A 12,734-nucleotide genomic window follows, 5' to 3' on the forward strand; every position below is an offset into this window, starting at 1 on the left:
TTTACACGATCCTCAACCACGGCACCGAAAAGAGATTCAAAGCTCAAAGTGTTCATTTCTAATTGTCATAAGGCAACAATAGCTACGTTTACATGGACAAAAGTAAATCGGAATAAAAATGTGTTGTGTAAACAAGCCAATTGGAAGATGATGATCGGAAATGAACTTAATCTAAATGAGAGGGGTGGTTTAAACCGATTGATAATCAGATCAAAGTTCATATAAACGCTCGTCAGGATGAAGTTATTTTGAATACGGGGAACTGAGCTGACCTAAACGTGACGTTTATGTTGGGGCGGAAATACTTTGGGAAGCAAAACTGTCGGGGCTCCAGATAAAACCTCTCTGTTTGAAGAATAAATAACAATTTTGAGGTCTTAAATGTTTTAATCGTAATTAGAACATTGTGCAAATCCAGCCTTGGCGCTCGGAAGATAAACTTGTATAAAACTGGTTGGTTTACCGTATTTTCCGGACTATAAGTCGCTCCGGAGTACAAGTCGCACTAGCCATAAAATGCATAATAAAGAAGGAAAAAACATATATAAGTCGCACTGGAGTATAAGTCGCATTTTTGGGGGAAATTTATTTGATAATATACAACATCAAGAACAGACATGTCATCTTGAAAAGTAAATTTTAAATAAAAATAGAACGGAGGCAACAACACGCTGAATAATTGTACGGTAAGCTTACGCTATATGACACAACTGAGAACGTGCCTGGTATGTTAACATAATATATTAAAAGCTATTCAGATAACTATAGCATAAATAACATGCGAAGAAGTTAACCAAAGCGCCCGTGTCACTCCAAATAACTAAAAATCCAGTGAAATCTTCATCTTCGGTGTCACTTTCAAAAAACTCCGTTAACTCCGGACGTAGAAGCTGCGGCACTTCGTCTTCTACGTCGCTTACGTCTGATTCAACATAGGCCTAGAGCGCCCTCTGGTGGTTTGGTGTGAAAATAACAGGTGTAATGATATAAAAATGTGTAATAATTTCACACATAAGTCGCTCCAGAGTATAGGTCACACCCCCGGCCAAACTATAAAAAAAAACTGCGACTTACAGTCCGGAAAATACGGTACTATTTTTTTTGTTGTTGTTTAGCAAAGATGGAAGTTCTTCTGTGGTGTGCATAATAAACACACATTATGATCGGATTAATTGATTGTGTGCCCATATAATCAGTTATTTAATCCGTAGACATTTTAATCTGATCGTGAAATTTTCTGCACGTAAACATAGCTAATGAGGTTTACTGTGACAGACCTAATGTTATATAAAACATGTACATATACAGAATTAGCTCCTGCTAAAATCTATTTATTTTTAAGCATTTTCTTGTGCAGTGTTACACTTTAGAAAAGTCCTGCTTTCTAAAAAGTGACAAAACACTGTTGTTGTTAGCTGGTTAAATAATCAGGCTGCTAGCTCAGGCGGCTAGCCTGGTGTCAGTAGCTAAACCTTGATATATATTTAGACGTTTCATACTTTAACGCACCCGATTCCAACTGATGGCTTCTTTACAGGCTATTGCTGAACAGCACCAGAAATATTTACAAAAACGGCTACATTTGTTAGTCGAGAAAGCAAAATGCTGGCAACGCACAGAAACAGGTGGGGGAAGGGCCCCTACTGTTTTTTTCCACACAGCCGAGGGAAAACTCGAGTCACTGCAGTACTTTTTCTGCTGTGCCGTAGCAAAGACCTGATGGAAATGTTCTGCAGTGTTGAAGCTTGGACCTTCTAAAACATTTTGACCATTTTTCTAAATAATAAACCAAAACTAAAAATTACCTTATTACTCATTACTAGTATTACTTTGGCAATAGTCTCAGTCTGTGGCGTATTGATCTAACCTGACAACAGCCAGCTGCATGTATCGCTCCGCCTAGCTCCACTCACATACATCTGGGACACGGCCATAGGGATTGCCTTTACTGAAGGCTGGGCCTTATCAAAACTCCTTGCATATGATTGGATAAGCCACTTGTCTGTCATCTTTATCAACGTGCTATTTCAACCACTCACACCGAAGCTAACCCGTGACGCTGATGAGACCGACGCGGAAAAAAAAAAACTTTTATTTTTTTTTTATGTGTTTGCGGCTGTAGTGCAGGGTTTCCCGCAGCGCTATCTTGGCGAGGCGGCCGCGGAAAACGTGTCGTCCACCCCCCCGCTCCGCGAGCCGGTCCGCGGAAAACGTGTCGTCCACCCCCCGCTCCGCGAGCCGAGGCGCTAAGAAGAGGGGGGAAGACAGCCGGCAAAGCGCCGCGGGCCGGAGTCGATCCCGGGCTGACCGCCCGAGCCGTTCTCTGATGTTGTTTTAATGAAACAATATCAGATAGATTGGACAACACGGAAGAAATAGCAGCATCAATGCTAACGCTTGCTTCCTCGATGCGAGCCGCCATTGTTGTTGGAATCTCACGGTGGCTTCTCCACTACGTCACATCCATGAAACACCCGCCCTGCGTCCTGATTGGCCAGACCAAAAATTTGGTTGGGGAAATCATTTTCAATGAGCCGTGTCCCAGATGTATGTGAGTGGAGCTAGGCGGAGCGAGACATGCAGCTGGCTGTTGTCAGGTTAGTATTGATCAGGCATATTTCTAGAAAACAAGCCAGAAGCCCAACGAGGGCCCGGCCCCCTCCTCGGGTCGTTAGCGCTATCGAGCCGTTTGCCAATTCTGCAGATGTGCTGACATTCACTGGGAGTCACGCTCCAACCACCTGACGGTTATACAAGGATCTTTATCTCTGAGGAGCTTCTCTCTGCTCGTCAGCGGCCAGCATGTCCAGTCACAATCCATTTCAACAACTTTATCATCACAAGGAGTTAAAAACATGCTTTTCTGATCCGTGGAGCTCTTTTTACTGACGCTCTAGGACCAGTCTCACCCCTCTTTACATATAAAGAATGTTGTTTTTTTACCCAAAGTCTCATAAAATAAAGTTTTTATGGTTAAATTAAAGAACATTTCTACTCCTACAGGTTTAGAACAGTGGTTTTCAACTCCAGTCCTCGGGGTTTGATGTCCTGCAACTTTTATCTGCGTCTCTGCTTCAACACACAGAGTCAATAAATCGGGTCATTAGCAGAACTCTGACGAACTTTACTGCATACCGAGGAGCTGATTCAGACGATCTGGTGAAGACGTCTAGTTTAAAACAAAGTTAAATAATTAAATGACGCATATTAAAGAGAAAAAAATAAGAGAAACCATGCAGTTTGGAATAGGGACGGGCATTTATCGTAGGGGTGGGCAATATGAAGAAAATCTAATATCACGATATTTCTGGAGCTATATCATGATACACGATAGATATATATATATATATATATATATATATATATATATATATATATATATATATATATATATATATAGCGATATGTTCAAATAACAAGTGTTTTAAGCCAAATAGTGCCTAAAGTTGCATTGGCATATCTCAAATTAACGTGCAATTGCAAAATAAAAATGAATTTAAAACGTTTTATTTTAGCCATTGTTTTAACCACAGCTGCACATAGAAGCTTTTCACAAATTACAATATTGTCACATTAAAGCTCTTTCGTGATCAACACTGGACCTTAAAAAAACAGAACATCCCAGCGGCCAAAAGGAACACCAAGGACAAATCTGACACAAAATAAACCTGAAATAAAAGCTGCTCTTTTGTGCTTAAGACATAAAAAAAAAAAAAAAAAAAAAAATTGTATAATAAAAATGTGACAATCCCAAATGACCATAAAATCAACTGACCAGTCGCAGCTACGCATTCATAGCATCTCAAAAATATTTCCGTCGCTCTTTAGGTGCTGGGAAATTTTAAACAAACGTTTTTTTCTGTCATATGGGATTTAGCAAAATAAGACGCCAGTTTTACGGCTGATTTAATTAAAGTTTCCTTCATGGGGGGGTGTCGACATGCAGAGTTTACAAGACTCTTCATTTTGCACTAGATGACTTTAAGTGGAACAACTTTGTGCTACTGCTACCTTTTGTGGCAATGGTGTTACGGCATGTTTTGCAAATTACCGCGTTTTTTTTCGTCATCCTTGTGAAATCCAAACCGCTGCCAGATTATTGACCCAGCGCTGTTTCTCTTCAGACTCATTTTCTTATTTACCTGAAGCTCCCACTGTGGCCATAATTCTCGGTGTCTAGTCAACGTAAGTAAGCGCACAGGTTCGTTGTTGTGTGTTCGCCAGAGCGCTTTCTGGTTTGGATGAGGAGCGAGTGATGCGTTCACTGCATGTGGGAAAAACTAAACTCACACTGAATTAAATACAGCGGCTCCATCTTGCCATTAAAATTTACACTCAATGATCACTATACAGTCATTTTAACCATCGCGCGGAGGAAAACTTGAGATACACCGAGTATATTCGATATATCACCCACCCCTAATTTATCGTATCGTTTATCGTTGTATAAAATTTGCTAACACAATGAGAACAATAAAATCTCATTGATGTCTGAAACCACCCAGAACTGACAGTATTGTCAAGATTTTCCCGTTATTTTCTCCATTGTTCCATGACAACAACATCTGTCAATAACTCTGAAAACAAGGTTAGATAAAGTTACTCTGTGCACTTTAGCGATTAAAGTTCACTTCTAGATCCAACAGGTGTCCTAAAGCTGCCCATTTTAAACTCTGTAGTTTTTTTTTTTTTTAAAGAGCAGCATTTATGTTTGTGGGATTTTGACTGCAGTCACAGCTATAGTTTCCTAAAAAAAGTTTTTAAATAAATAATAAATAATAATAATAATAATAATAATAATAATAATAATAATAATAATAATACTTAAAAGAATGTATAACTTTTTATCGTCGTCACAATATATACCCCAAGCCGGGTCTCTGAGGCAGAAAAACACGCCGATTCTTTTTAGAACGCACGCTTTCCCTCCAACAGCTTGACAACAACGAGGATTTGATGAAATCACCTGCTGCTGACTTTCCATTGTGTTTCTGTGAAAAGGAGCATTTGGGGACGTTTCAGGTTTTTTTTTTTTTTTTTTTCAATTTCGTTTTGTGAATGGGTTCAAAAAGAAAAGATGGGCTGGGGGTTTTTGATTCTTAACAGCAGATAGAGATATTTATATAAAAAAAGAAACCTGCGAATCAATATCTGCAAAAAAAACAACAAAAAAAAAAAAACAGACTGTTCTCTAAAGATGAAAGAAATCACTTGTAGAGGCTCATCAAAGAGGAACCACTCTGAGGTTGGTGCCTCAAAGGAACGGCAGGGAAACGAGATGAAAAACAAAGAAATTTAATAAAAATAAATGGTACAAAAACCCAGGCCCTCCAGTCAAATTATATGAAATTATGTAATCCCTTCTGGATGGATTTAAAAAAAACAACAAAAACGGCCCCGAACATCAAGCTTTGTGTGGGAGGAACTTCAATCGTGGAGCTCAGATGCTCTTTAAAAACTTCCAGCTAACAGACCTGAACCGACGCTCATATTCAGACATGAACCGGACACCAGAACACCGACGGGTCTAAAAGCAGAAAGCCTCAGATCAGAAAAACAATCAGGAGTCGCTAATCCAGGCGTAAAAACACCGCAACCACACAGAACCACATTCAACACGAACGCTCACACGACCGTCCATGTGGACGCATTTAAAGAGACGGCTCACATGTTTTAAACAACAACTTCTGAGAACTTTTTCTGCAGGAAACTGTCATTTTATCCAAGTCAGACTGCAGAAGCTCATTGTTACATCAAAGCCAGGCTAATGGTTACAAGAACACAAATCCACCTAAACACTTCATTAGAGCGCAAACCACTCTGAAGATAAAACATCTACAGATTGAAGTGTTTTGTTTTTTCAGCCAAAAAAAAAGAAAAAAATGTAGGCGTTGCATTAAATTAGGTTTTTAAAAAGCCTGCATAGACTCATTATTCTGCTGGTATCAGGAACGACTCCATCTAAACTCAGACCCTTGGTGTTCTTGGTTTAGCGTCTGCGACTTTAAGCACCTGATGCTTTGAAGGCAGTTTTTTTTACTGCCTGTTTTAGTGTCCACAGCTTGCAAATACACTAAAATACGTATAATACTTTAAAATAAGTGAGATTCTCAACATAATCAGTTCAGTACAATAATAAAACCGACCCGTTCACATTTCCTTCAGACTGCAGCGCTGCATTAACAGCCTCTGCTAACATGTCGAGTTCAGAAAGAAAAACATCTCAGAACCTCTTTATCAGCCCTAGAGGGGTCATCGCAAAATGTTTTGCATGTTGAGAGAATGTGCGCTCGTTTTACTACATTGTGCGCTCGTTTTACTAAATCGTGTGCACAATTTACTATATTGTGCTCTCGTTTTACTATAGTGCGAGCTCATTTTACAAAATTGAGCTCTCATTTTAAGCATAGTAAAACGAGGGCACAATTTAGTGAACATGGTTATAGAACATTGTGTGCACGATCTACTTAAATGTGGCCACAATATGTAAAACGTGCACTCAATATTGTCTTGACACATGTAAACATGAGCCCGTTATAGTATATTCGAGATCTCGATCAATTCGAGGACTCAATTAAAAGAAAACGTGCTCACAAATTATCACGACCTAAAAAAAAAATATCACTTATAGTGAGCTCTCCCGGGCTCTGTAATCAGCAGGACAAACACACAAAAAAAAAAAAAAGTATAGTTCCCTGTGAGGCAGACACAGAAGAAAGAGACACTGAATGACGCTTCATGCTAAGCTAACGCTGTTATACAGATGTTTCAGAATTACTTAAGCCGGGTTTTATCCAGCGTAACGGGCTGTTTTTACGCTGAAAGTTGTCAAAGTTACGCTGAAATTAGACCTCTAATGAGCCAAACGAGTAACAACCATTTCGCTGTTTAGCTGTAAAGCCACTGGAGGTGAATGTGGCTAATAACAACACAGGTTGTGCTGGAGAGCAGAGAAAAGCAGGAAACCGGCTGCTGGAGTCGATCACCAAAGAGATCATTACGCTAAATGACCAGAAAGACATTTATTATACACGGCTGCTGCTGCTAAATATATTTACATGCTCCAGATCCTTGTTGGCACTATAAAAATATATTTGCATGCTCCATGCACTGCAGGGAAATGCGACCCTAATCCGATCTTTTTGCCCATATCCGTCTTTTTTTTTTACGGTAGGGTGAACGGCTCAATTCCGATCTTTTAGTCCCCCAAAACAATCCGATTTGGTCCACTAATTCTGATACGTATCGGATATTTTTCAATGCATTTTATCCGACCTCCACGTCCCTCGCTACACGTCCACACATGGCATAAAAGATCGTTATTAATAGCTGCGCTGCTTTATTTCTTACGTACTTCGTCTCGCTATGATGTGGCTTCAATATAGTCGGCTCCCATTGCTCAACAGCTTTATAATGATAACAAGGAGAGATGTGGGCCGATATTTGTTTTGTTTTTTTAGCAAAACTTTATTGAACACTTCTAGAAACAATTACGTTCACCATTACTTATGTAAACAGTTACTTCTGTTATACGCGCATGCAGGTTGCTTTGTGGTCTAGAACCGGTCAGACAGAAGTCTGATGACGGCCGCATTTACCGTATTTCTCAGACCATAGGCGCACCGGATTATAAAAGGCGTACAGTGAATTATTGTGTATTTGTGCGTCTTTGTCCACATATTGAAGGAACAACATCAATTTTAGAGAAGATTTAAGGATGTTAAGTGCACCTTATAGTCCAAAAAATACGGTACAAGTAATATGAACGATCACCTAAAAAAAAAAATCCTATTTCAGCAACAACAAAAAAAAAAAAATCGTAATTGAGCATCAAGACCTGCAGTGAGAATGTAGCCTTATTTTAGTTTAGAATGATTCTTTATATGCAAAATAAATTTGTAAAATTAATTTGCGCCATCAGAAATGGAAGAAGACAGCGGCACATAAAAGTTAAGCGATTATAATAAAATGTTTGAATCAAAGGTACGGCTAAAGTGGTCTTTTCTGTAATTACTAGAAACACAGTAGCCCTTTTTCAGCCAGCTGACCAGCAGTGCACAGCAACAACAAAAAAAAAAGGGGGGGGGGGCAGTGTTGCATTAGTTTGGTTCGTTCAGATGAACAAAACTTTTGCTGCTCCAGCATGTTCTCAGGCATCCAATTAAAAAACATTAAACTGTAGTAAAAAAAAAAAAGAAATCGACACACTGGATTAAATTAAATCTGTTTAGCTGTTTTATAATAATTATTTATTTAGCATATTTTTGATTTGCATACATCTTGCTTTAACTTCTATAAAAACTCTCTTACATTTGATTAGACAAAAAGTCTCCCAGGTTGATTAATTGATCCATTATGTGAGAAACGGGAATAAGTTTGAGATAAATATTGATCAGATCAGGTGAGGAAGTAAAACCTCAGATATCATCAGGGCCGAACTAATCAAGGCCGACGGCACAAAGCAGCTGGAGCTGATTCTGATCCCGTCGGGTAAAGATTAACCCGAGTTTAAATCAGCCACTGATCACAGCAGCATTGTTGAGTTTTAGCCGTGACGTCACACACAGAGCTCCGCCGCAGCAGAACCAGCAGCAGAACCAGCAGCAGAACCAACAGCAGAACCAACAGCAGAACCAGCAGCAGAACCGCAGCAGAACCGCAGCCGGCAGAGTTACTGGAACGTTTTGGGTCACGTTCCACGGAGGAAAACATTTCTAGAAAATCGTTTCTCAGCAGAAAATCTAAGATCAAGCGTTCAGGTTAAAGACGGAGTCAGCTACGGCGTTCCTGGGGCAATTTATTTCTCTTGGTTTACTCTGAAATCGGAGTAAAAATCACACCTGGAGTCACTGAAAGGTGGATCGGTTTGAGAAATATTCTGAGGAAAAAAAAAAAACACGTTCAACAAAATCTTTGACAATAAATATCTGCTAACTGTCAGGAAAAAGTCCAATTTATTACTGTACATTATTAAAAACAGAGAGAAAAGTTGGTTCTCTTTCCCTACAAACTAATTTAGATTTTAAAAAATGTCCAACTGAAAAAAATGGACCCCAATTACTGAATATTGTGCTTAGGACTCTTGTACACTTTTACTATATCCATATATTACTATTGTTGCTATTTTTATTATTAAGGGCTTCTTTAAATCTAAAATATCCCTGTTCTCCTGGAGTACAGAACTTGATGAGACATGACAGACTAGACCCAATCTCTGTCTTAATTTTATTATTATTTACCTATTTCTTTTGTGTTTATATATCTTTTATGTTTGCCTGCCTCTTCCTATTTTCTGTGATGCTAAATGCTTGTTAACATGCATTCAAGGCAATAAAGTTAAAAAAATAAAAAATGTCCAACGTTTGATGTAAAACAGATTAAAAACCCAAACAAATATAGTAATAATCAGAAAATCTTTTAAAGCACAGGTGTCAAACTCAAGGCCCGCGAGCCGAATCCGGCCCGTCAAGGTAAATTTTCCGGCCCTCAAGAGCCAAAAAAAAAGGTATATCATGTCATAAAGTAGAGGCATATATCCTTTTAAAGTGTATAAAGTGGCTAAAACTGTGCCACCTGTAAGTGTAACTCACCCCAATATCAACTTTTCTTGCAGATAAACTGTATAAACTGGGCCTAAGGTTGCTATTTTTATGTTACTGTGCATTTTTTATACTTCTATGTGAACTGGAATGAAATTATGAAATGAAAAGTATCGTCTTTACACGTGCTACCGGCCCTTTTAATGACTTTATGATGCCAAAGTGGCCCCATATAGAAATGAGTTTGACACCCCTGTTTTAAAGTGTAACATAACATATGCTACCGCTTCTTTATTACAATGACAAAAATATATATTGACAATTTACAACAGACATAAACGTTAAATACCAATCAAAATATGTTTATTCCAGTATAATCTGGTCTAAAGTACGCTGACGTTATGACTTGTGATAAATCGTGGAGACGTACAAATTTATCCACGCAGGCCGAAATGATCAGGTTGAAGACTTTGGTGGTCCATAAAAAGGTTTAACTGATTAAAAACTGTCATTTATTTTTTTACCAGCTCAACAATAAACTAAACATGAAGCATTTTAAAAGAATGAAGGTCAGATTTCTGTGGATGTGGGTTCTGTAAATCATCGTAGGTCTGAAACATGGAACGTGTTTTATTAAAAGCAAAGAAGTTTCCATATTTATAAAGGGTCTCTGTAATCTCATAATCTTCAACAATTGTTAAATATTTTGTCAATTCTTGGTAACGTGAACTGGACATGGACCCGGCTCTCTACGTCAGCGCCTGTTTTTTCTTAGCAAAGATCAAATAAAAAGGTCTGATTGTGAGTAAATGTTGCTGAGGTTCGATTTATGAAATCAAAAAATATAAATAAAAGTAAAAAAAACATGGTTAGTAAAGCATAAATACTTTGTGTTCCACCAAAGCAAAGCTAAATTGTGGTTTGGGGTTCGCAACAAATCGTTTCAAGGGACACCAAAGGCCCCTGGCTGCACTTTAGACACCCCTGTGATAAACAGACAAATTACGCAACTAAAAAGATGTTTTTATTCAATAAATCCAAATATGCTTTCACATGAGGCTTGTTAGTCAGATTTAAAATACCTTTTTGAAAACAAACTTTAAGCAGGTATTGAAGATATTTTCATTATGCCCATATTTGTATGTTAACAATTTATTGGTGTGATGAAATAATGTCATTAAATAATCGTAACAAAAATATGCTTTAAAACATCAGACTTTGCGTAATTGATCGAATTTGTTTTACTTAATGGATTAGGTTACAAAAGTAAAACTTTTAAAATAATATTCTGATTTATTAGACATGACTGACTGGCTGGCATGAAGTCCCTAAAAGCAGGGCTCTTTTTATAATTAGCTGCTATTTATTGCACCTCAGGCGGTTCTTTGCAACACTGATAGTTCATCATAATGTTGTAAATAATAATTAATTTGCGAAATGTTGTGCAGCATGGTAATAAAAATCTAGATTTAGAGTCTTAGAGTTGACCTCTTTAAACTGTCAGTGTCTTTAACTCTGTCTGACGTAACAATTTACAGTTTTCTTTTTTAAATATAGTCTCTGTGGACCCTATTTATATAAGATGACTTACATGTTATGTAGTAACTGTTTAATTTGTTTTAATTTTATTTTTTGCCAGGTCTCCTTTGAAAAAGAGAATATTAATCTCAATGGTGACTTTCCTGGCTTGTGTATGTGTGTGTGTATATATATATATATATATATATATATATATATATACATACATACATATACAAACCAGGAAAGTGTATATATATATATATATAGTTTTCATCATTCTCCTTTATAAAAGTATATGGACTGGAAGGCTGTGAACAAAGGCATTAAAACAAAGTTGTTCTGAATCCTGAATTGCAACGTGTGTTTTATATATTTATTTAAATGAGTTTCAGATAATGATAATACTTATTATTGGTGTTAACAATGAAACATTTTTCAAATACTTTATGCATTTTTTGACAATAATCGTCTCCCGAGAGTTTAAAATATAAAAATTAACATTTTATATTTTCTTATTTTAGCTTTATAGATTTCTCTCATGCTTTTATCCATTTAAAAGAAACATTTATATTTCATATTTACTGCATATTTTATGTTATGTTATCTAAATGAGTTGCGGTGTGTGGCTTTTACTTAATTAACTTTATTTTGGATGCATGAAAGGTGACAGGGCCCCTAAGGGGGCTCCAGCCCAGGGGCCCGCATCCTCCTCTATCCGGCCATGGCGACCGGGGCTTTTACATGAAAAGTTTCCGCCTCTAAAATGCCCTCATCTGCCTGCAGAACTTCACCGGATCAGGCTACAATTATCCGGGCAGGAGCAGGCGCACACACCGCCACCGGCGTCCACCCGCAGAGCCCCAGAAGGAGCCACCGGAACACGGACAGGCCCGGAGAAGAACACCCAGAACCGGCATGTTTGGGAGCATTAACGCAACTCCGGGAGCTGCAGCTCCGGTAAACAGGCAGCCCCCCGGCGGCGGGCGGCTAGCTTAACAGCAGCAACAGCAACAAAACGCACATAAAACAGTTTAACGCGGATAACATGCACGCAGAAGTTACCCACCTCGTTTTGGAGGCCAAGAAGGCGAGTTTTATTAATCCGTGGGTGCAAATCTCGATCCCCTCTTTCTCTATACTCGCCACTTTCAGGCTGTGCTCTAAAATATGAAGCTCCATCTTTTACGCCTTCTCATTGGAGGAACGACCAGAACTCAAAACTTAAAACAACTAAACAGAGTCGGAAGGAAGGCATAAATAAATAAATAGACAGAAGCGACAGGCTGGGACGCATTAAATAGGGGAAGAAACGGGGAGGTAGGGTGGAATAAAGAAAGCTGAGGTAAAACCCGGACCTGAAGTCAAACCCACAACGGAACCCCACACCCTTTCCGCTTTGAGCTTTTCAAAATAAAACCACCCAAAAACAACCGAAACATCTTGTTTTTGGACATAAATACGTGAAATTAATACTTTTTGGGGGTAATTTATGTACACCGATTAACAGTTTAATATCTATATATAGCTACTATTTAGTATACAACCAACATATTTGTTTTATGCTTCAAAAAAAATGTATGCTAATATTTGCAAACCGTTTTAGCCAGATTTAAATACTCACAAAAGGACTTTTTTTTTTTTTTTTTTTGGAAACAGTTTTTGAAGCTAATGAAG

At 38.1% G+C, this 12,734-nt stretch overlaps 1 protein-coding gene across 1 annotated transcript in view; it reads right to left on the minus strand.

Annotated features, from left to right (window-relative positions):
• Window positions 1–12,444, minus strand: part of castor2 (cytosolic arginine sensor for mTORC1 subunit 2) — a 31,273-nt gene extending 18,829 nt beyond the window's left edge. The window contains exon 1 of the mRNA XM_036142766.1: window positions 12,127–12,444. Within this exon, the coding sequence (XP_035998659.1) occupies window positions 12,127–12,239 (113 nt within the window). The 5' untranslated portion in view covers window positions 12,240–12,444. The remainder of the gene's footprint in view (window positions 1–12,126) is intronic.
• Between the last annotated feature and the right edge of the window lie 290 nt (window positions 12,445–12,734).

Source organism: Fundulus heteroclitus, chromosome 11 (assembly GCF_011125445.2).
Source record: "Fundulus heteroclitus isolate FHET01 chromosome 11, MU-UCD_Fhet_4.1, whole genome shotgun sequence".
NCBI lineage: Eukaryota > Metazoa > Chordata > Actinopteri > Cyprinodontiformes > Fundulidae > Fundulus > Fundulus heteroclitus.